The sequence below is a fragment of the Danaus plexippus genome, chromosome 7 (assembly GCF_018135715.1).
Source record: "Danaus plexippus chromosome 7, MEX_DaPlex, whole genome shotgun sequence".
NCBI classification, from domain to species: Eukaryota; Metazoa; Arthropoda; class Insecta; order Lepidoptera; family Nymphalidae; genus Danaus; species Danaus plexippus.
Window position 1 is genome coordinate 6247828 of NC_083541.1, and position 23103 is coordinate 6270930.

Sequence of the window (23103 nt, forward strand, 5' to 3'; positions counted from 1 at the left end):
TAGTGATGAATATAAAAATATATATTAAGGCGCTGAGCGCCAAGATACCTAATTAATGAGATCTAAGATTTTCGCGAGTTTTATTCATTTAAATGAAAATAATATTTTTCGGATAAACTACGCGTAAGTTGTTGCTGAAAAGTAACCAAAACGTCGGGAGTATGTAGTTTTTTACAAAAATAAATTGAGCGTAGTTTATCCGAAAAATATTAGTTTCATTTAAAATATACCTAATTTTTGGTATAAAGGCGCCTTTGATACCAAAAGAGCAATCAGTCGGAAATGATACATGTAATCAGCTCAGGAATCGTTAAGTTGAAATGTATTCGGCTAATAAATGATCATAATTAACTGATTGTTTGAAGTGCAATAGCATACAATAGCAGACATTTAGTGACAATACGTGCATTGAGGAATCTTGATGGATATTAATTCTTCTTAACTTAAAATTGGAAAAACATATTAGATATTTTAAAGATCTTGCTTGACTATCCTCTTGTGGCTTGAGGAATATTAAAGAATCTGAATTAAATATTATATTCTTCTGAATCCAGTTGACTCTACTTGTGAGTATGAACATTTTAAAATATGTGTATGTAATTAATGTTCTTTGAATGGCCGATAAAAGTGTTTTGGTTTTAAAGCTTGTGTTTTTGTGAAATCACGATGTACCTTAAACTAGTCTTTGGAACGTAAGCCTTTTATAACTTATTGAATTTTTTTCATAAAGCTAAATCTCTTTTTATCGAGTTATGGTACAAATATCTATTTTTACGGCATATCAATTTAAATCTAAAAATGGAATGTTTGAAATCCAACTCAGTAGCCTACAGTTATGTGATTTCGTAATAAGGTTTGAAAAAAAAACTATTGCTTTAATTAATGTCTTACTTAAAAATATACCTTAAATTTAAAATGACGCAGTTTGATCATAAGCATTTTTTTTTAAATTCTGATGAAGTGCGGAGGTAATCCGGTTTTATAATTATCAATTATTTAATTTAAAGATAGTAGGTATGTATATATTTTTTTTACTGACAAACTAATATAAAAATAACCTGTGTGTACACTGATCCTTTAATTGTCGATTTCGATAAAAGAACTCTAAGAAAAATCGAGCAAGACCTTAAAGATATTTCTCGAAAACTTTATATAAGTGGACCAAAGGGGATACCAAATGCTGTACAAAAATCAGCTTTGAAATATAATTGCTTATTATTTCTTACAGGGTTAAATTGTAAAAAAAAATCATATTGATTTTTTTATATTTTACATTCTTTTAGCATATATAAATTTTCAAAATGTGTACTAAAATCTATAAATTGATGTGATTACACAATTTTTTGACATAATGCTTCAACTCGTTTCTATATTTTACTCTTACGGGATGTATTTAATAAAACCTCACAAGTTATAGTTTGGTTTAAATAGTACTAATAATTTTAATCTTAATACAAAACGGTAATAACAGCCATTCAGATTTATTTACAGATCCTGTAGTATTTTTGGTAAAGTACATTTGGAGCGTAATGTGGATATTCTAAATAGTATAATGATAAAAATATTTACCATTTATCACTCTTATAACTCTGAAATTAGATGAAGATGATGGATCTTATATATTTTATTTGTTTTATACAAAAAAAAAAGAACAATTACCATCTGTAAATATTTTTCGCTACAATATACGCTTCTTATGAGAGTGGTTTAACAGAAATCAAAGCGTCAGCCACATTATGGTGTCAATAGTTCTACTTTTCGTGATTATTGGTGAAAACCTAAACCGTTAAGTCCAAATCAGGTACGAAAAAAAAAAAAACAAATATGTCATTGTTTCTATATTTGACAGAAATGAGAACTATTAATGAAATAAAAAAAATATACACTTTCCTATAACACTAAGGAAGTTTTATTTTTACTTGCAATACTGTTTGTGAAGATTAATCTTATGTACCTAGTATTATTTTCGATATTATCTTCGAGTTTATATGTAGGCGTTAATATTTCATGCAAATACAAATAAATCTTGGTTACCGAGTGTCCGGCCGACGATCTGCTGAATAGCTGATGTCATGGTGAATTTATAACTTTACTGTAACTCGGTTACATTTTTCTATTGTAACATATAATTTTATATTCAAACAGAAATTGGCTTTGATGTTTTGCTAAGTTAGCTTAAATAAAGAAATATTACATTTTAAACTAGTGAGTTATAAACATTTAATGTAAATATACATACATATATACTTTTATTTCAAACCAATCTTAATTAAAGACTAAAATTGTATTGTAATGCATTAAGAAATACGAAAGCGAATAAATAAATGTTTCTTAAAAACGGGTAGGCTTTAGAACGGCTCAATCACAATTTCTGACAGAAAAGAACGGTTGAATGTATTTTCAAGTTTAAAATATGTTTGGCTTATGAAAAACAATGTTTTTTTAGATAAACATACTATAAGTTACTTCAGCTGACTTTGAAGGGCTGAAGAGAGAATATTCTTAACTTTTTAATGTTGCTGTAATCGGTATATCTGATAGTTAAGTAAAGGAAAACCTGAAGCTTTCTTTTTATTAATAAAACAGATATTTGAATCGTCACAAATAAAGCTCATAGGTATTATATGAAGAAAAGTCCCACTCACAAACACATTTTTCAAAATTGAATAAATATATGTCGATATTTTTGAATCATATGAAAAAAGTTAATAATATTATCAATGGACCTATATTGAAAATAATATGTTTATTTTGTGTTTAGAAAAAAATAATATTAGGTACTAAAATTCTTACATAATGAGATTTAAGACTTTTGCGAGTATTCATTGAAATAAAACTAATATTTTCCTATTTACTACATGACTTAAATGTTTTTTTAACTACACACACCCGACGTTTCGATTGCTTTGCTACAACCACAATCACGGACAGTTGAGATGGGAATGTCACATGTCAACAAAAAATTAAAATGGCATAATGCTAAATACGAAAATATTAGTTTTATTTCATTTTAAATTCCGTACGTGATATTTTTTTAACGCAATAACAGTAGAATCATCTAATAAAACTTAAATATTTTTAAGTATAGATTAACCTTATTGGATTTTTTTTATATACTTTTTTTTGTACTAGTACACTATAACATAGTTCAATGAACTTAAGCCATCACTTTGTAGACAATTTGATTAACATTGATTACCCATGTTGATACATCTATGAACCATCTATATATTACTATAAAAACACAATTAAAAATATTTTTTTATAAAATTTTGTTACTTACGTCTCTTATGAATACACACAAACATTCACAAATAAATAATTTTATATTGGTACATTAATACGTGAAAGGAATTCGTTTATAATAAATAAAACATCGTAGCAGGTATAAAAAGAAACCACAGTAATCTGCATAGGCGCCACCTTGTTTATTTTACGAGGTTTTCCCTAACTTAGGCGACATAAATTTTAATTCAAAATAGCAAACGAATTCCTTACCATTATAACATCATTAAGTCTAAGCATTTGAAATTTATGATATAAACTTTTATCACTTCTTTGGATGACGAAAGAAAAAAAAAACAGTAAAAAAAAATAGAATAAAATTTTTAGTCAACAATCGTACCTACACATACCAGTATGAAGTATTGGAACGAGTTTTTGACGTATGTATGTATGAGTTTGTTGTTAGAAGCAACAAAAAATATTCACTTATTTGTGAGAAAAAAACAGTATCAGGATTTTTTTACGTAACTAATGTCTTTGAAACAATTCAACTGCTTTAATCAAATTTTCTTGTCAGGTTATAATTTATTATTGATTCGTCCAATGCGGCCAAGAAGAAACAGTTTTATAAAGTCTTTAGTGTTATAAAAAAATAATTACATCTGATTATAATATCGAATGTAATAAATCTGAGTGTTTTGCATTTTTTAATGAAGTTTATTTATAAAGAAAATTATGATTTATTAGCAATAACAAATTGCAATGATCATTTTGTGCATAATGCACTTTAACAGACTTCTTGTAAACTTAATTTATTTTTTGCTCAAACATTCCATTTTAACATTGTAGGTAACAAACTTCATAACATCTCAGGTCCTTGTTCTTTCAACCCGGATATTTTTTAAGAACGTTTTATATATTTAAGAACTTTTTTTTTTCAATTTGTTGGATGCTATTCCAGCTTGATAATTTATATGTTAAGGATAAAAATAATGTATATTTATATATGTATATTTAAGGTAAACTTTGTCGTATGCTTTTTGAATATACATTTGTTATGTAAAAGTTTACCTTAAATTCCTTTATAATACAAAACACGTCAAATAAATATATAATACATACATGTTTCTCTTATTTGAATCGAGATTCATTAATTTAACTTTCTCGTTTATAAATAATTTATTATATTTTTAAACATAGATACATCAAACTCCCAATTTGTATAACTTTATATAAAAGACAAATAATAATCTAATAACATTTAATAATGTCGTTTCCTTGCATCAAAATGATATTATAAGTTAAAGTAGATTATTCTGGTCAATTGTAAGATTATTTATAATAAATAGTTATCTCGTCTCTTAATACTAAATTCAAAAAGCATTGACAATAATTTCAAATACTTTTTTCGCCTTAATTGCAACGTATGCAATCACTAACAAACTGAAACCGCTCCAACCAATTTAGCATGAAAATTTCTATTGTAAAATAATTTAAATTTTAAACACTGGACAGCCAAATGTTAGAAAAACCATTGCAACAAATCAATTAATGTATAGTATTTTATAAGTTATCTGTTTATGGATCCCTACACGGATATTTGTAACTGTAGTAATAATAATAATTACGTTTTTGTAAATCTTTATTATGTTTACATTTTTATATGAATCATGAGTATTTCCCGCGAATAAATTCCAAAGCTCAGCGTTCTTCACAAGGCTGTTCACACACGGAACGTTATATGGTACACCAACTATGTTAATCAATAATCCCATAGACTGTCGTGTACAAAATAAATGTACATATATAATTTACGAAAAGAATATTCATTTCCTATTGAATAATTCAATTAATTAAATTATTTAATTTCGGAACTTTTGTAATTTAGTTAACTGATTTGGATGTGAATTGTTAGGTGAAGTAAGAACAAGTTTTATGTCTTAATATGTTAATTTATATATTTTATTAAGATATTTCATTTATGTTAATTAAAATTGATACTTAATGATGTCGTTAATAGTATTAAAAATCATAAATATCAGGTTCGACTGACTTCTACACCGGTTTCAATACAATGCTTTTGATGTAAAATAAGGAATTAATAACTATTTCCCTATTTCCAATTTAATAAATCAGAATAGAACCTCATTATTCATAATAGCACATTTTATAATTAACGAGTTTTAAAAAAGTGTAAACAAATTTCATACATCTATGTAATTTGAAAATAAAGGAATTATTATTCGCATTATTTCTTTTAGAAAATATTTAAAAAAAAGCTTCATAATTAATATATAATTATATATATAGCCAGAAATACATTCAAATCTTTTTTTAATACTGAAACAAAAAAAAAAACATTAATAGTAATACGATTTAATTATTGGCAGTTGATTATGTTATACGAGAATATCAAACGATATTATGCATATAAAATCGTAAGTGTGTAGGAAATCTGGTGTGAATAAAAACAAGGGTCACATAAGCCACTGGCCAGTCTCGTCTGTTGTATCTTAAGCGAAGGATCTTGTTTGAATAAATATGGTGTCGCGGATTGTGGTTCTCTGTATGGTAGTGAGATTGGCGTGTGGCGCCACATGGATATCACAACAACCTGTCAAACCACCGGAGCATGGTGAGCATTGAGCGGTTGCTTAATCCATAATAATATTATTTTTAATTTCATATTTTGAAATATATCATCTTTTTATAATTTAAATATATAATAATATACTTGATCGGCATTTGATAACATAGTCAGTGAAACAATCATATTCTAAACTAATCTTTAATGTCAAATGAAAGGTCATTACACGTTATTTATCTAATAATCGAACCCTTGAACTGTACGATTTACGTAGCAACGTCGTTTTATTGACAGAGATAAATTTTCATGTTATCACAAAGACATGTTTGTATGGAATAAGTTAGTAAATAACTAAAATATGTACGTAATATATTTTTCTGGTCTGCATTAGCCGTACTTAATAAAAAATATGGAGGTTATTTGTGTATTTGTCTACAGAACCACTGAAAAAAAGTTACTTACCAGTATGTTTTAATTTTTTTTATCAAAGGATGATTTCTTCGTAACAATTCGTGAAAGTGTACATGATATGTGTTACGTACTCATCCTGAATCATAAATAATATTTTATAGTCACATTAGCAGAGTAAGTAGGCTTCTAATCCAACAAATGGCCTTCAGCAGGTTGATTACTTCCCAGAATATCTTGTTTGGATATGGTAGACGTATAGAGCCTCGAGACTATAATTTGTCTTACAACAAAAAAAGCATTTCATATCTAATACTATTAACACATTAAAAATTCAGCCAGGAAGTCACAAAAATATATAGAATTTTAGCAATTTTTCACTTATAAGGTATTTTATTGCAGTCCTTATAAGGAAAATATTGTGCTCTTTCAATCAAAGGTCGAACGACTTTACAAAACCGATATATGGCGAAATGAATCGTTTTGTAAATAAATATAGGCGTGAAATTACTTTTGATTGCAATGATTTGTTAACAGCATCGCCATTACAGTTAAACATGCACTTAATAAGATTTATTATACAACACGGAGAATTAACATTTTCACAACCTCTTTAACGAGAATCAACAGGATCTAAATTAAAATAAAGAAACATTTTGCAAATGAGGAATTTAGTTTATTAGAAAATTGCACTGATTTTTAACAGTACATAACGGTGCTCAGTCTATTTTAATAACATGTATATAAAAATATATAACTTTTATAATAAAATTCATAAAAATTGTTGTGAAGTATTTTGTTAAACAGTCAATGGATCCAATCTCATAAATTGTCGCGCATTACGGTAGCAGGTTAATGCGATGTTCAGACATATTCTATTCTTGTGGCCTTTGACTTTACTCCTAGTAATTATCATTATCCATAATCAATTTAATTAATGCCTTTCAGTATTGCTTAGATATAAGCTTCGTTCTTTGATCCGCATAGCTTTGTAACAAACAACCCACGTGTAGACTATAAATGTCATCAAATATTCATAAAATCAAAACAACCAGATGATTGGCGCCACTAATGTTTTTTATAACAATTATACTGAAACATAAATATAATAAGCGTTCCTCCGACATCAAAAAATATCTAAAATTTCGTTCGATTTAAATCTTTATTTGCATATAAACAAGACGAATTATTAGAAAGACTAAAAATACGGCAAATGTTTATATTTTGTGTGGCGCCAGACGTGACAGTTATTTCTGTATTCGATTTTTATTGTTATTTTTTTTTATGAACTGAATGAAATGTTCCTATTTATTATGTTTTCTTGTTTGCGAAATTGACATTTATAAGAAAACATTAGATATCCGGAACTGATGCTTTGTTAGGATTAATTTATGCAATAATTTTTGTCTGTTCAAAATTCCTGTATTGACTTTGTAAAAGAATATTAAATCCTGCCCTCCGGGGTCAAGGTTCTTGTCTGTAAACACAACAAGGTCGTATTGTGTATACTGTATAGTTAGTTAGTTGTAAAGAATTTATATGTTATCATAGTTTTTATTATTAGGAATCTAACTTGTAAAAATGTTGAGCAAATAAAATAGTGGGTAGAAATTTTCAATTTTCAATTAAAAAGAGAAAACAATTTAGAAAGCGACATTGTTGTCAAGAGAAAGTGGATACTATAAAAAAAATCTTATTTTATTATGAGTATATTTATGTGCGAGTATCAATGACATTACTGGCGTTTTTACAACATTTAAAGAAATAGGGTCAGAAATACAAACATTTGAGTTCGCAATAAGCTGACATTCGTAAATCATCGCACGGTTTGCTTAAAGAATTAAATAACCGAAAAAATCAAATAATGAAAAATTTAAATGTCACATCCTTGTATTGAAGCAAGGCCGTTGCAGTTTGAGTTCATCATAAGAGACCTATTATGTGAATATTGATTTGTGTTCAGCGTCGTGGGCGTCTGGAATGTTATTGTGAGTTTTGAGACTCGGATGGTTTTTATCAATATTTTTTGTACCAAATAACATCATGGTTAATGACTCTTAAAAGGTATATTGAACATCATAATTCCCGCAACAGAAATTACATTGAAATCAGTTTATATCCATACAAAATTATGATGAGGTAGATATTTTATCTTATAAAAAATTGTATCAACAAGTACTACTAATTTAATAAAATTATATGGCTGGCTTATGTAGGAACATAATTTTAAGGATAAAATGGTCGGGAAGATGCCGTTTAAATGGCATATTGTAAAGAGTATTTGTTCTGGGCTATGAGAAAATCCGTTGTATTCCTTTTATTTGTGTGTTTGTTAATGTCTATCGTCCTCTCTAAATATTTGACAGGAACAGACAAAGTAATCTGTTGTTTTATGATATATTTTTTTTGTTCTAGCCCACAAAGAGGGATGTTATATAGAAGAAATCGATGATGTCATACCATTTGGTCAGGACGTTTCACCTATTGGCGTGTGCTATCGAATAGAATGCTCAGGCTATCAACTCACATATGCTTCGTAAGTTTGTGTTACTTGTTATAAAAAAGGAATATAATATATAACGTGTATTTATTTATCAATTCAGTTCTCTTATAATTGATTTGGTTTATTTATAAGCACGAGTTAATACATTGATACAAAATGTATGAACTTGAAGAGGAACCTTTTTATTTGGGTATAATTGGTATATTTTCAAGCGTTACGTATTTTGAAATAGAATACATAAAATAAATTTAAGAGATGGAAGAGCCAAGCTGTGGTCTAGATACTACAGCTCGAACTTGCTTTGGCTCGACCGGGGATTTAGAAACCTCTCACAGAAGATCGGCTTGATGTAGCCTCTTATACGTTTTATGAGTTTCGTCTGATGAGTGAGAGAGCTGGTTGCCCTTTCCCTGTTCCCACCCTTTCCTGCCATCTTTTTCCCTCCCATGTTTCCTTTCTCAACAAGCGAGGCTGGCAACGCATTCGCAACTCTGATGTTGCAGATGTTATGGGTGAAAGTGACTATTGCCCATCAAGTAGGCCAAGCTTGAAGATTGAAGCTATGTTATTATAGCTGTTGAATTATAATTTAAAAAAATTAGCACTCATTGCTTACCCATACTTACTAAGATGAACTTAGCGGTATATTTATCCTTTGTTATAGTATAGCTCCAGTATCGATATTTGTTTTTATTATGTAATATAATTATTTTTAATGATATTCTATTTACTCTACAGAAGCGTCACATTTTCTAAACCAATTTTTTTTTTCAGATGTGGTGTTGTTTACACAGAAGATCAAAATTGTTACAAAACTGAAATAGATCTTAAAAGACCCTACCCGGAGTGTTGCCCAGATATCAAATGTGAAGTGGAAAATAAAATATAGTATTTAGTAGACTGACTGTAACTTAATTGTAGTCAGTGTTGACATTTAGATGAAGATAACATAAGCTTAATATAAATAGTGTTAGTACTAAAAAAAACAGAAAGAACAATGCATATTTTTAATTTGAATGTAATTATTATTCCTCAGTCATTACTTGTGATTCGATCAGTACACATATCAGAAAATTTTCGTTAAAGTATCATTAATTTGTTTTTTTTCTCAATCAAAGAATTTATTTATATATAAGTGTAGTCCGTGTATATATTTCTTTTATGTTATACATTATCGAATGTGTCAACATTGTATGGATAGAGTTCCTTGTAGAAGAGTCATAGATGGAATGTTTTAGTCGCCGACTCGAGAAGCTATCTTGCCGCCAAATTGTTATTATTTATTTAATTAAATTAGTTGTTCAAATTTTATTTTGTAGTTTCATTGGAAGTACTGATTTTTATATAATATTGTCATTACATTATTACCCTTTTTAATCAAACTCTCATCCCTTTCTACGTTTATTATACTGAATAAATTTATATACATATTCGTTTTTGTATAGTAATCAAAAGGTTCTCACACCATCCGAAAAGGGAAATGACTTCGCCCTTGTAGAAACTATAGCAGCAAAAGTATCTGTGCTCATTTCTGTGCCCCCTGAGACATACTCGTATCAGACAAACATTTAACTACATTGCCCAGAATTTGATTTCAGTGCTCTTGTTTTGATAAGTTAGAGTTAGTGTATAGTATATCCACAATTCCAGTTTCTTACAGGATTTTTCTCTTACATTTTCGGTTAGAGGGAAGACTTGATTGCATTACAAATTAAAATTATTATTATTTCATTACATTTTTTTTTAAATACGTTAACTTTAACAGAAAAATTTGTTACAGTTGTTCTTGTAAATTCATTATACCTAGTATACCTAAGAGTAAGGTTAAAAATTCTCAAATATTTTGTTAGGATGGGAAAAAAACAGAATATTCATGATCTATTTTACTAGCATTTTGTTTACTTCAACTGTTAATTCTAAAAGAAAATAAAGGTGTATTCATGAAATAAATCTTAAATTTAGTATGCTATAATGAGGAAAAGTATGGGGAAAGATAATTTTTATTACACTACCAATGTATAAGATAGTCCAATAATCTCAAGAGAATCAAATAAGCAACATATTTTTTTTACAATTTCACTTTATTAAATTATTTATTACGATATTAATTTTTTTTTGGTAACCATAACCAAAATGATATCTCCAAAGTAAAATAGACCATATTCAATGTAACATAGAATTCTGATTCAGTGATAAGTACCAAAAGACATTAAGGCCATAGAGTATACAGACAAAAACTTTGCGATATTCTTAACATAATGGCTGGGTAGATAGTGCGTAGGACTTTTATTTAATGATACTATTTTTTTTATAATTTATTATAGTGTAAAAAACTCTATCATATATCAAGGTTATATTGTAAAAGCGTTGCAGAATTAATTTATTAAGATAATATTTATACTTTTTATAGTATAAACAATGGTTTATTCACTTGTTGCTAACAATTATTGCCTTCAACTTCGTCGTCACATTCAATTGAATCACAACATTCCGGATAAGGCAAAGTCTTATTGCCAGCAACCACTTCACGTCCATTCCCGGCAGCTAAGCTTCCACAACTGTAAAACAATAATTATGAATATATAGAGAAATAGGTAATAATTAAATAGTAGTTCTATTTCTTTATTAAAAGGTGTTTCTTGAATTGGTTTTAAGAGTTATATCTTAATTGGTCTAGCCATTTTAGAAATAAATAAAAGCAAACAATCATTTACACCTCATAATCGATTTTATTTCAAGAGCTCCAAATAAAGTCATCAACAAGGATGACTAAAGCCTTAAGAAGTAGAATATTGCAGTGAGTTTACGTTTGTATTTTGATTATAAAACAATTATATTGTGTTTCCAAATAAGTGTTTAACGTTGTGGTATAGAAACGGAATTGATGCTCTTTGAGTGGAAGTACTGTCATAAAAACATTAAAAAAAAAATTATCAAGCCGAACTCACGTAAAAAGATAGGTGTCACCACTCTCCTTGCAAAGATATTCCACACAACTAACGCCATCTTGTGGTGAATATGGGACGTCCACATCTAATAAACGTTTTAGAGAAGAAAGGTAACAGCCTTTTTCGTCCTCTGTAATTCGAAAATCCTACGCATTTATAACACATATCCACTGATACTATTTATAGTAATTTGAGTTTGAAGTTTGAAAATGATCCAGGAGGTGAAATTAACTGCAAGAATCGTCTTTATAACAGTACAGAGTCCATCAATTGAAATAATGTATAAATATATAATTTTTACATTACTGAGTATATATAATTGCTAAGATTATAAGTACTCAAATATTTATTTTACTGAGTATACTAAATGTCATATTTGAGGTTATTTAAAATCATTATAAATATTAACTAAAGTATATTATCGAGGGTTATCTGATACCAAACTTACTAAATGCTTCGGGTTTCTCTTCAGGTGGATATATGGCTACAGCAGCGTTAATATTTTTATATATAATGAGCATATAAAAAATTAAAATTTTCAGCATATTGTAACACATAACTGCTTCTGTCACGGTAATGTTCAAAACTAAAACGTCAATGAAACGAACACCTTTTATATAACAAATAGCGTTGAGTTGTGTTATGTTAAAGCAAATGAAACATGTAATTAATCCATCGTTTAATTATTTTGTGTTCAATATTTTTATAAGTATATTATAGTTTACCCTTTTGCACGTTCACATAGCTGATTGGCCAGTCGAACACAGTTTCTGTGTGTGGATTTATAAATATATTTAAACCACATAAAGATGATATATATGTAAAATGCGCTCAGATTTGTCTTCGAAAATTGGGTAAAATAAAAGCAATAAAAAAACGTTTTAAAGAATTCAAAACAATTGAATGACATTGAAAGTCAGCTTCAACTATTTTTGTTGATAACAATACTTTATGAACTTTAATTATTATAGTACATAATATTAATTAAAGGTTACATTACTTTAATAAGTTTTACCAGTTAAATATAACGATTTTAACCACTAATTTACATTAATATAATTGTTAGTGATAATAGCGTTATATAGAATGTATTACTTGAAATAGGACCTCAGAATGGTAGTTAATCATATAGAATTTGCAAACAAAAATAGTTCAATATGTTTATATAGGAGTGAATACTTTTTATTTGTGTAATTAATCATTATGGAAAGTTAAATTTAATAGGTGTCATTTGCATAAAAACCTGCACAGCCATCTGTGTGCAACTACAACTACATAACTACAATGAGTATTGGTTGGTATAAATAGAGGCGAGGGTATAAATTAAAAACACTCTCGCTCTAGCCGTTACAGGCATTGCACCTCTTCGAAATAATGAATTCGTTAAACAGTGTACTTATTTTTTATCGAATATTCTTTATTACACTACCAATGTATAAGGTAGTCCAATAATCTCAAAAGAATCAAATAAGTAATATATTTGTTTTTACAATTTCACTTTATTAAATTATTTATTACGATATTAATTTTTTTTGGTAACCATAACCAAAATGATATCTCCAAAGTAAAATAGACCATATTCAATGTAACATAGAATTCTGATTCAGTGATAAGTACCAAAAGACATTAAGGCCATAGAGAATACAGACAAAAACTATGCGATATTCTTAATATAATGGCTGGGTAGATAGTGCGTAGGACGTTTATTTAATGATACTAATTTTTTGAATTATAATTTATTATAGTGTAAAAAATTGTATCATTATTAAGGTTATATTGTAAAAGCGTTGAAGAATTAATTTATTAAGATAATATTTATACCTTTTATAGTATAAACAATGGTTTATTCACTTGTTGCTAACAATTATTGCTTTCAACTTCGTCGTCACATTCAATTGAATCACAACATTCCGGATAAGGCAAAGTCTTATTGCCAGCAACCACTTCACGTCCATTCCCGGCAGCTAAGCTTCCACAACTGTAAAACAATAATTATGAATATAAAGAGAAATAGGTAATAATTAAATAGTAGTTCTATTTCTTTATTAAAAGGTGTTTCTTGAATTGGTTTTAAGAGTTATATCTTAATTGGTCTAGCCATTTTAGAAATATATAAAAGCAAACAATCATTTACACCTCATAACCAATTTTATTTCAAGAGCTCCAAATAAAGTCATCAACAAGGATGACTAAAGCCTTAAGAAGTAGAATATTGCAGTGAGTTTACGTTTGTATTTTGATTATAAAACAATTATATTGTGTTTCCAAATAAGTGTTTAACGTTGTGGTATAGAAACGGAATTGATGCTCTTTGAGTGGAAGTACTGTAATAAAAACATTAAAAAAAAATGATCAAGCCGAACTCACGTAAAAAGATAGGTGTCACCACTCTCCTTGCAAAGATATTCCACACAACTAACGCCATCTTGTGGTGAATATGGTACGTCCACATCTAATAAACGTTTTAGAGAAGAAAGGTAACAGCCTTTTTCGTCCTCTGTAATTCGAAAATCCAAGCATTTATAACACATATCCACTGATACTATTTATAGTAATTTGAGTTTGAAGTTTGAAAATGATCCAGGAGGTGAAATTAACTGCAAGAATCGTCTTTATAACAGTACAGAGTCCATCAATTGAAATAATGTATAAATATATAATTTTTACATTACTGAGTATATATAATTGCTAAGATTATAAGTACTCAAATATTTATTTTACTGAGTATACTAAATGTCATATTTGAGGTTATTTAAAATCATTATAAATATTAACTAAAGAATATTATAGAGGGTTATCTGATACCAAACTTACTAAATGCTTCGGGTTTCTCTTCAGGTGGATATATGGCTACAGCAGCGTTAATATTTTTATATATAATGAGCATATAAAAAATTAAAATTTTCAGCATATTGTAACACATAACTGCTTCTGTCACGGTAATGTTCAAAACTAAAACGTCAATGAAACGAACACCTTTTATATAACAAATAGCGTTGAGTTGTGTTATGTTAAAGCAAATGAAACATGTAAACAATCCATCGTTTCATTATTTTGTGTTCACTATTTTTATAAGTATATTATAGTTTACCCTTTTGCACGTTAACATAGCTGATTGGCCAGTCGAAAACAGTTTCTGTGTGTAGACTTATAAATATATTTAAACCACATATTAGATAATATATATATATATATAATGCGCTCAGATTTTCGACGACCTCAGATTTGTCTTCGAAAATTGGGTAAAATAAAAGCAATAAAAAAACGTTTTAAAGAATTCAAAACAATTGAATGACATTGAAAGTCAGCTTCAACTATTTTTGTTGATAGCAATACTTTATGAACTTTAATTATTATAGTACATAATATATATTAAAAGTTACATTACTTTAATAAGTTTTACCAGTTAAATATAACGATTTTAACCACTTATTTACATAATTATAATTGTTGGTGATAACAGTGTTATATAGAATGTATTACTTGAAATAGGACCTCAGAATGGTAGTTAATCATATAGAATTTGCAAACAAAAATAGTTCAATATGTTTATATAGGAGTGAATACTTTTTATTTGTGTAATTAATCATTATGGAAAGTTAAATTTAATAGGTGTCATTTGCATAAAAACCTGCACAGCCATCTGTGTGCAACTACAACTACATAACTACAATGAGTATTGGTTGGTATAAATAGAGGCGAGGGTATAAATTAAAAACACTCTCGCTCTAGCCGTTACAGGCATTGCACCTCTTCGAAATAATGAATTCGTTAAACAGTGTACTTATTTTTTATCGAATATTCTTAATTAAAATATAATGTTACTACACAATTTCTTCATATAGCCATTGCTAATCGCTCAACATATCCCGCTACAGTTGATTTAACTCTGCAGTCATTTATGACTAATGCTTTGGAAAAATATTTACTACTATCTAACAGTTTTCGTGTTTTACTAGTGAAAACAGATTAGAAAGTTTTTCTAAGAATTCATCCGTAATTAAAGAAAGCACCGGGTGTCGAATTTGAAAAATCTCTGAATTATAAGATCTTGATGAAGGTAATGGATGAAACCGTTAATGTAATTGCCTTGCCAATGCTCTTCTACAAGATAGTAAAGTTTTGTTTTACATCACGAGGTTACTTTCAAAAGTCTAAGCCCCGACGATAATCAAGACCAATGCCATTGGTGAAATCAGTTATGCTGACGTCGCTCTTTTAAAAACCATGAAGTGATAATAAATCCGACATCAGAAGTGGGATCAAAAAAAGCGGAAAAAACTACCAACCACTGCCTCTATAGCCTTAGTTCCACCAGTCACGTTAGGAACAGAGCATAACATATTACATTACATAACATATTATAAACGTATGCCACTGTTTTACTCTGGGGTGCTGCCTTCTTAACGTAATAACCGACGATCGTAGTATACGAAAGTAAAAATTCAGAGAATGGAACTCTGACCTTAACATGAGTAACCTTAAGGTAACCTCGTATCCATGGTGTATCCTTATGAGAACCATGAGATTCTGCAGGGACGTCTTGTGGAGTCGTGAGAGGACACGTATACCTCACAGATCTGAAGAGTGATAAATCTGAGCTAATCATGTGTAACCCTTTAGCTATCCATGGAGCATTCTGTAGCTATCAATGGAGCGTTCATGAGACAACGTAGGAGGTCTTGGGAATCCATGAGCAGACTTGTATCGACTCGATTTGTAAGAACTTACAAGATTTTAAATATTTAACATCTGGTGGCATAGTCATAACTGTTATGTCTTCTGTCTTTTCAAAGCAACAACATGAATTTATCACAAATTTATCACAGATACTTAGCTCAAACATGGATCTTTTATTTCAGATACATATGTAATATTACAACACCGGCAGGCGCAGAGCACGCGCTGCCTGTCAGGATGCCGTATTGGCTTAAAACGATCAGTCTCCCCCTCATAAGGTGACCAGGGAATCTTTACCAATAATGTCAGCAATAAAGGTGATATTAGCAAAGAAAAGAAAAATGAATTAGGAATGCGGGATGTTGCAGAGAACACGCCAACCGTCAGTCTCTACTAAAATAAGTTGATCTTAAAAGAAGTATCTTGCAACGGCATTTTTTCAACTTTCATGAAAAATTGTACGTACGCAACTACTTACATAAAATGAGGGAATTTTTGACAACCCTCATTTGTATTTGAAGGGTAAAAACGTAAAAAAATTAATAAAATATGATCAAAAACGATAAACTTGAATAAGACATGCGAGGTCACGAAGGACCCTTACTGTCAGTTATATACTTTTTAGGATGATTAAAATAAGCTATAAATCACGGGATCACGTAATAGATTTTAAAAATTGTATAGATTCCAATTCATTACTTTGTTACATAATATAATAAAATTATAACAAGATCATATAAAAAGTGATGCAACACTCAAAATTAAAAGAGTTTTTATCAATTCGTTCATATATTTACTTATTAAAACTTGTATTTTCGTTATCGTTGTTGTAAAATCTTACATAGAAAATATTATTTACACCCTACAATTATACACACATAATTAAAACAACGCGTGACTTAACACCTGAACTAACACTTCCAAAGATGTTTTATATCATATTATTTATGTATGTATCAGGTTTGTAAAGACTGGTGTTGTAGCCAAAGTGACGGTATATATGTCTTTTATACTGAACCACAAAAACTACATAAAATATTATGAGGAGTATTAATAATAAAAATTCAGATTGTTGCTCCTGTGCATTTTGTTATGTTAGACACCTTTATGTTTCTTAGAGGGTATGCACCTCGTAGACCAAATCCAGACGTCCAATAAAGTTTTATATATGCAAGAATTTTTTTATTATAGATAATATAATATAATATATATAAAAAAATATTTTAAAATCTCTAATTTATATTTATTTATATTATATATAAATTAGAGATTTTGAAATATTTATTTTGTTGAGTTACTTGTCTTTGCATTAAAAAAGGATTACCTAACATGGAAGGTAGTTTATAAATATCTGACAGGGGTTCAATGATCTGGCTCCGTAGTGGACGTACATCCCTAACTCATTAACATTATTTTCAATTATTTGTTTGCTATATAGGTAATACTCAAACAGAGTTGTGGCTTTTTTTGTTCGTGAAAAGTAAAATATTTTTTTATATTGCTATTCAAGATAATGTTAAATTTTTTAAATGTGGCTTTTTGTATAGCATTGTCCAATGAAAAAAATAGTTTGGAAAAGTATGCTCGTTAAAAATCTATTTTTTTATAATATAATATTTTTTAAAATAATTTTTGATTAAAGTATTTTTGACTTTTCTGGTCTTGCGTATACTCGTATAGGTGAATTTCCGAACGTGATGTCGATGTGATGTAAAACAAAACTTTGCTATCTTGTAGAAGAGCATTGGCAAGGCAATTACATTAACGGTTTGATCCATTACCTTGATCAAGATCTTATAATTCAGAGATTGTTCAAATTCGACACCCGGTGCTTTCTTTAATTACGGACGAATTCTTAGAAAAACTTTCTAATCTGTTTTCACTAGTAAAACACGAAAACTATTATATAGTAGTAAATATTTTTCCAAAGCATTAGTCATAAAAATGACTGCAGAGTTAAAACAACTGTAGCGAGATATGTTGAGCGATTAGCAATCGCTATGTGAAGAAATTGTGTATTAACATTATATTTTAATTAAAAATATTCGATAAAAAATAAGTTTTTATTTCATATAAATAATAATAACTTCAAACGTTACATTATACAAAAATATTCTGTTAATATTTAAATATAACTAATAGATGGCGCTAATAAAAACCAAGCTAAGTTTGGGTTTTTAAATAAAATTTTATTACAATCTATTGTATTAATATATACCTTAAAGTTACTGTTATTACCAATTCGTGTTTAGGCAAGCAATTACTGAGTCGATATAACAAAATAGAGTAAATATGTATTTGCCCCGATTCATTAATTATCATCGTATAAGCATTGCTAACAACTAACGCCATCTTGCTATGACTACAGGACATTAATAGTCGTATCAAAGATGAAGGTTTGTTTCCAAGTTTGGTACATAGCTGGCACTACTAGTGACTTAAAACAACATGAGCTTCGAAAAGCCGGACGCGGATTGTCGCGCCACAATGGGACTGAAACTACAAATGACAAAACCCATACAACGTTGCATTAAAAATTCCATTTTTATTCTTGTGATAGCTTCCAAATGAAATTTCTTATTTAAATTAAATAAAGAATTGCATTGTTTTCGGATTAAATTAAACTGAATATAAATTTTGTTCAACGACAGTTTGTATATAAGAATACAAAAGTTGTCACTGTGTCTCAAAGAAAATTTTTTAGTGATTTAATTATAATGGTTTTCTAGATATTTCTAAAACTCATCAAGCAGAGGTTCATCATTTTTACCATCAATACTTGCAGCTCAAGCCACTCAGAATCTTTGTCTTCTAACATTTCGTTGTATAGAATCTTATAAATCTGTAGCACCAATTAAATTATTATTTCAGTACCAACAATCGCCCCGAGTCATCTCATTCTTAAATTTATTTTATATTTGTATATTGGTCATAGTATTTTAATATTATATATAAAAGTCATAAATACAAACCTTATACTTCATTCCTATTGTGATTTTACAAATAATATTAAAAATATTTTATTTTATTTCAAGCTTGTATGTGTAAAGCGTATCATTAAGTGAACAATAAAAACTATGGGTGTTAGTTGCAAATTAGTGTGACTGTTAAAAATAACTTAGAAGCTACCTCAATTATATGAACTGTAATTCTATAGTTTTTGGCTTTTATTCATTCATAACATTGCATTTTATTATTACCTTACATATATATATATATATATTTTCCCATTGAATAGATTCAAAAAAGCGTGTAATTCTATTATTTAGTCTTAAGTTGTTTCGCTAAAATTATAACTAGTTTTAAGGTGGAAATGAGAAGCAAATAAGAAATTAAATAATTTCGGAGATAATTGTGAACATACAAAAAGGAAGACGAGCCGAAAAAAGTATATTCTTTAGATTTTACCTTTTTCATTTATGTTTAGGTATTTTTGTATGCTATTTAAATTATATATATTTTTTAGATAACATAAACTGACTATTCGGGGATTTCGGTTTATAAAAATCAAGAAAGGTTCTCATTTTTACAGAAATCCCTGCATATTTTTTATGGAAAAATACTATATAACGGGTCTAAGGGCTCTTGAATACCCGAAAAGAGTAATCACTGTACAACAACGTTGTGATCCTTGAGGGATACAAATTACTTGCAAGTATACTGATTATTACAAATACTTAAAATATAATTATAATTTAAAATGTTTGTCAAAATCGTGAGATATGTGGAAACTTAATATAAATGTCGTCGCCTCCGGGACTAAACAATGAACAAAAGAAATGGGAAGTTACAAACAATTATCTTCTTGAGGTAAGTAAATTATTATCAAGATACATTGTTTATACAGTTTACTTTAAAAGACTTAAATTTATTAAGTGTTTTTATTTTATTAAAAAGCAGAACTGTTTAAGCTTTTATAACGATTAATGAAGCTCTACTTTTATTTCCACATTCAAAACCATTATATTTAATTTTGACTGCAATCATTTTAAATCATTTTAAAGTTCCGTAATTTTTTATGATATGTAAAGAAGAAAATGAGCTACTTAAACATTCTCCTTTCGAATTGCTCCAAAATTCTTACGTTTATGTTATTGGCAAGAAAGAAATTTTAAAGATATTTTGTGCAATTTTTGTTTAATTCTTAACATCCCAGGTTACTGTTTCAGAGATTTTCTAATTTATAGTATTGGTATAAATGTTTTAATTTCAAAACAATTTTTCATCGTTATTTATACAAAGTTCGACTTCTAGGTTGCATCCCCTATTTAATTTAGTTGTTGTGTACATTTTTGAGTTGACAACGACATGCAAATTGTTTTCAATATTATTTTTTGTGTACTTATGTTACTATTAAACAGGAATATGTTTGTGCATCCGGGTTTAAACAAACCCATTAATGGCCAGATTGATTAATTATATATAAAATTTAATTAAAATTCTAGGTATATATATATAACAATTCTTTAATTAAAATGTCGACGTACATCTCTAGACTATTCTATATTTTCAGACTATTATCGTAGAAGAACAAAAACAGTTATTATATAAACAAGTAAAGATTACACGGATTTATTCGGTAAAAATGAAATACGATAGGAATCGAATATGTATGAGAGTTTGTCCAGTGTTATCCTTGCCTTCAAACCAAAGGCTTTTCGGATTTCGTAGATTAAATTTTGGAAAAAAATACCGGCCGCGTTCGTAGTGATTGAAAAATAAATTGCTGCGTAGTTTCAAACTTAATCCCATAAATAAAAAGAGTATAAAGTACCATAACAACCTAAAATAAAGAATATGATTTTAAATGTCCAAAGAATACTATGTGTTTTTCTTAACAATTTTTACGAATAATAAATTGCTAGATACATATTAGTATATTATAGGTAGATAAAATTATTTTAAATAAGTATTATTAAAAATTTAATATAAAAAAAGCGGTTTTAAGTCGAACATCTAGACTGACTCACTGAATTCATTTATATTATTACTCAATAAATATTTACCGACACAAATAATCCAATTTACAAAGAAGTAATTTTCTTCACGTGCCTATTTTAAATGCATATCACTATTTGACAAAATCTTTTAAAATTATGACAATCTTATGAGCGTAACTTATTTAAAGAGTCAAAAGTTACACTACTGAGTAATACTGTTTGGAGGTACGGAAATGTATTCTAGGGTTTATTTTTTTGCAAAAAATATTTGTGTACTAAATGTTTTCGTTACAGCTAAGAAATACCACTTCTTCTCCAGGATAAGGTAATAGTATCATATTTCAGGAAAATTACTCGGCTATCTGTTATAAAATTCTAAGAATCTCTCGGAATCGAGTTCAGGTTTCTATTTAACTTTACGGATTAATTTCTCAATTATGTCTTGCATATTATTTCTCGGAAACAAAAAATGAAATGCTCGGAGAGCTAGGTTTTTGAGAGATCATTTTAGCGGTTATTACGCGGACCAGAGATGGCTTTTTGTAAATTACCTTTCATTCTAATGACAATTGCTGCTATAGAAAAAATATTTTTTATTATTTAAGTGTCAGTTTTGGTTAATTTTTTTATATTTCCACCTTTCGTTTGTATGAAAAAAATAATATTTTCTGTATTATGTCTATTATGGCACACTAAAATTTAAGTTTAAGAGAAGTAATAAAGAAAGTACTTTACTTGTCTGCATTATTTTCAGATTATTTCAACTGTATTTGTGACTTTATTTACCAACAAAAAATGATATTGATGAAAATTAATAAAACACCTTATTTTACATAATAAAATAAATTCTACGAATGCATTCATTATATTAAATAATTGAATTGAGCGATCTAATTGTTCTATTATAAAATTGATCAATTATAGTCTTTTAAATAATTATTTTGAATTTTGGTTTGACGAGAAAAAAATATGTATAAAATGATTTAATCAGGAAAGACATATAGAGAACATAATTTACTGTAAATATTTGTTTTTTTTTTTCAGACTATTGATATTAACGTGTCACTCGTTTAGACTAAAACTTGTTAATGGAGTTCTATAGGTTTTAATTTTAGTATCCTTTTTAAGTATTTCCAATACTTCCTGTTATAATCTGTAGTATACAAAACACAAATAAATGAATACTTCTATGTGCATGTGCGGGTTAAGAAACATCCTTCGACACAATAGAAACGTGACCTGGACATTATTGCATTATTATGCAGAAATGTCTTCTTGAGGAGCAATAATCCAAGTATTGAGATATTTGTATGATATAGTCATCATATCTGTCCAAGTACAAAGCCAATTCGATTGCATTGAGATGTGGTATCTCGAAAACTGTTTTTCAATGAATTGGGGGACATTTTCCGGACACTCGATTAGAACGAAACTGGCACTAACAAATTTCTTATCAATTTGCTTTTTTTTAAACGCTTCTTAGCGGAAAATTTGTTGTTCTTGGAAGTCTTCTGATCAGTCTAAGCAATCCTTAAAAGATACCAAAGTTGTTGTTAAAGGTTATGTGTCCCCGTAGTTTGATTTTATTTATGAACAGCGCTCCTCTTGTAGCTGTGCTTTCTTAATCTAACTAAGACACTTATTATTGGGCTAGTCCATAAAATCCTATTAAGCGTGCTATGTTAGGAATTCTGCTAGCAGACCTAGTTCCGAATAATTAAATAATAATCCGAAATATAACCACTAAGGCCCTATCTATTTCATTTCAGATTAATAGTTTTGGTTTGATAGTAAACTTTATTCATAACACAA

General features: G+C 28.4%; 3 protein-coding genes across 3 annotated transcripts; 1 reads left to right on the forward strand and 2 right to left on the reverse strand.

Annotated features, from left to right (window-relative positions):
• The first annotated feature begins 5703 nt into the window (after positions 1-5703).
• On the forward strand, positions 5704-10034 carry LOC116770951 (uncharacterized). Its single transcript, XM_032662596.2, has 3 exons — positions 5704-5860; positions 8636-8756; positions 9498-10034. Exons 1-3 carry the CDS (start codon positions 5767-5769, stop codon positions 9610-9612), a joined length of 330 nt encoding a protein of 109 aa, XP_032518487.1. The 5' UTR covers positions 5704-5766; the 3' UTR covers positions 9613-10034.
• An 821-nt stretch (positions 10035-10855) lies between these two features.
• Positions 10856-12265, reverse strand: LOC133318760 (uncharacterized). Its single transcript, XM_061520959.1, has 3 exons — positions 12120-12265; positions 11672-11801; positions 10856-11281 (listed from the first exon to the last, which is right to left on the reverse strand). The coding sequence occupies exons 1-3, from the start codon at positions 12226-12228 to the stop codon at positions 11161-11163; spliced, it is 360 nt and encodes a 119-aa protein (XP_061376943.1). The 5' UTR covers positions 12229-12265; the 3' UTR covers positions 10856-11160.
• Positions 12266-13216: 951 nt separating this feature from the next.
• Positions 13217-14659, reverse strand: LOC116770667 (uncharacterized). Its single transcript, XM_032662238.2, has 3 exons — positions 14486-14659; positions 14039-14168; positions 13217-13649 (listed from the first exon to the last, which is right to left on the reverse strand). Exons 1-3 carry the CDS (start codon positions 14592-14594, stop codon positions 13529-13531), a joined length of 360 nt encoding a protein of 119 aa, XP_032518129.2. The 5' UTR covers positions 14595-14659; the 3' UTR covers positions 13217-13528.
• Between the last annotated feature and the right edge of the window lie 8444 nt (positions 14660-23103).

What these genes read in the sequence shown, in the direction of transcription:
- LOC116770951 (XM_032662596.2), top strand. Translation starts at nt 5,767, where the DNA reads ATGGTGTCGCGGATTGTGGTTCTCTGTATGGTAGTGAGATTGGCGTGT. An exon ending in TGTCAAACCACCGGAGCATG is followed by an intron (nt 5,861 to 8,635) that starts GTGAGCATTGAG and finishes TTTTTGTTCTAG; the next exon opens with CCCACAAAGAGGGATGTTAT. An exon ending in TATCAACTCACATATGCTTC is followed by an intron (nt 8,757 to 9,497) that starts GTAAGTTTGTGT and finishes TTTTTTTTTCAG; the next exon opens with ATGTGGTGTTGTTTACACAG.
- LOC133318760 (XM_061520959.1), bottom strand. Translation starts at nt 12,228, where the DNA reads ATGTGTTACAATATGCTGAAAATTTTAATTTTTTATATGCTCATTATA. An exon ending in AGAGAAACCCGAAGCATTTA is followed by an intron (nt 11,802 to 12,119) that starts GTAAGTTTGGTA and finishes TTCGAATTACAG; the next exon opens with AGGACGAAAAAGGCTGTTAC. An exon ending in GGTGACACCTATCTTTTTAC is followed by an intron (nt 11,282 to 11,671) that starts GTGAGTTCGGCT and finishes ATTGTTTTACAG; the next exon opens with TTGTGGAAGCTTAGCTGCCG.
- LOC116770667 (XM_032662238.2), bottom strand. Translation starts at nt 14,594, where the DNA reads ATGTGTTACAATATGCTGAAAATTTTAATTTTTTATATGCTCATTATA. An exon ending in AGAGAAACCCGAAGCATTTA is followed by an intron (nt 14,169 to 14,485) that starts GTAAGTTTGGTA and finishes TTCGAATTACAG; the next exon opens with AGGACGAAAAAGGCTGTTAC. An exon ending in GGTGACACCTATCTTTTTAC is followed by an intron (nt 13,650 to 14,038) that starts GTGAGTTCGGCT and finishes ATTGTTTTACAG; the next exon opens with TTGTGGAAGCTTAGCTGCCG.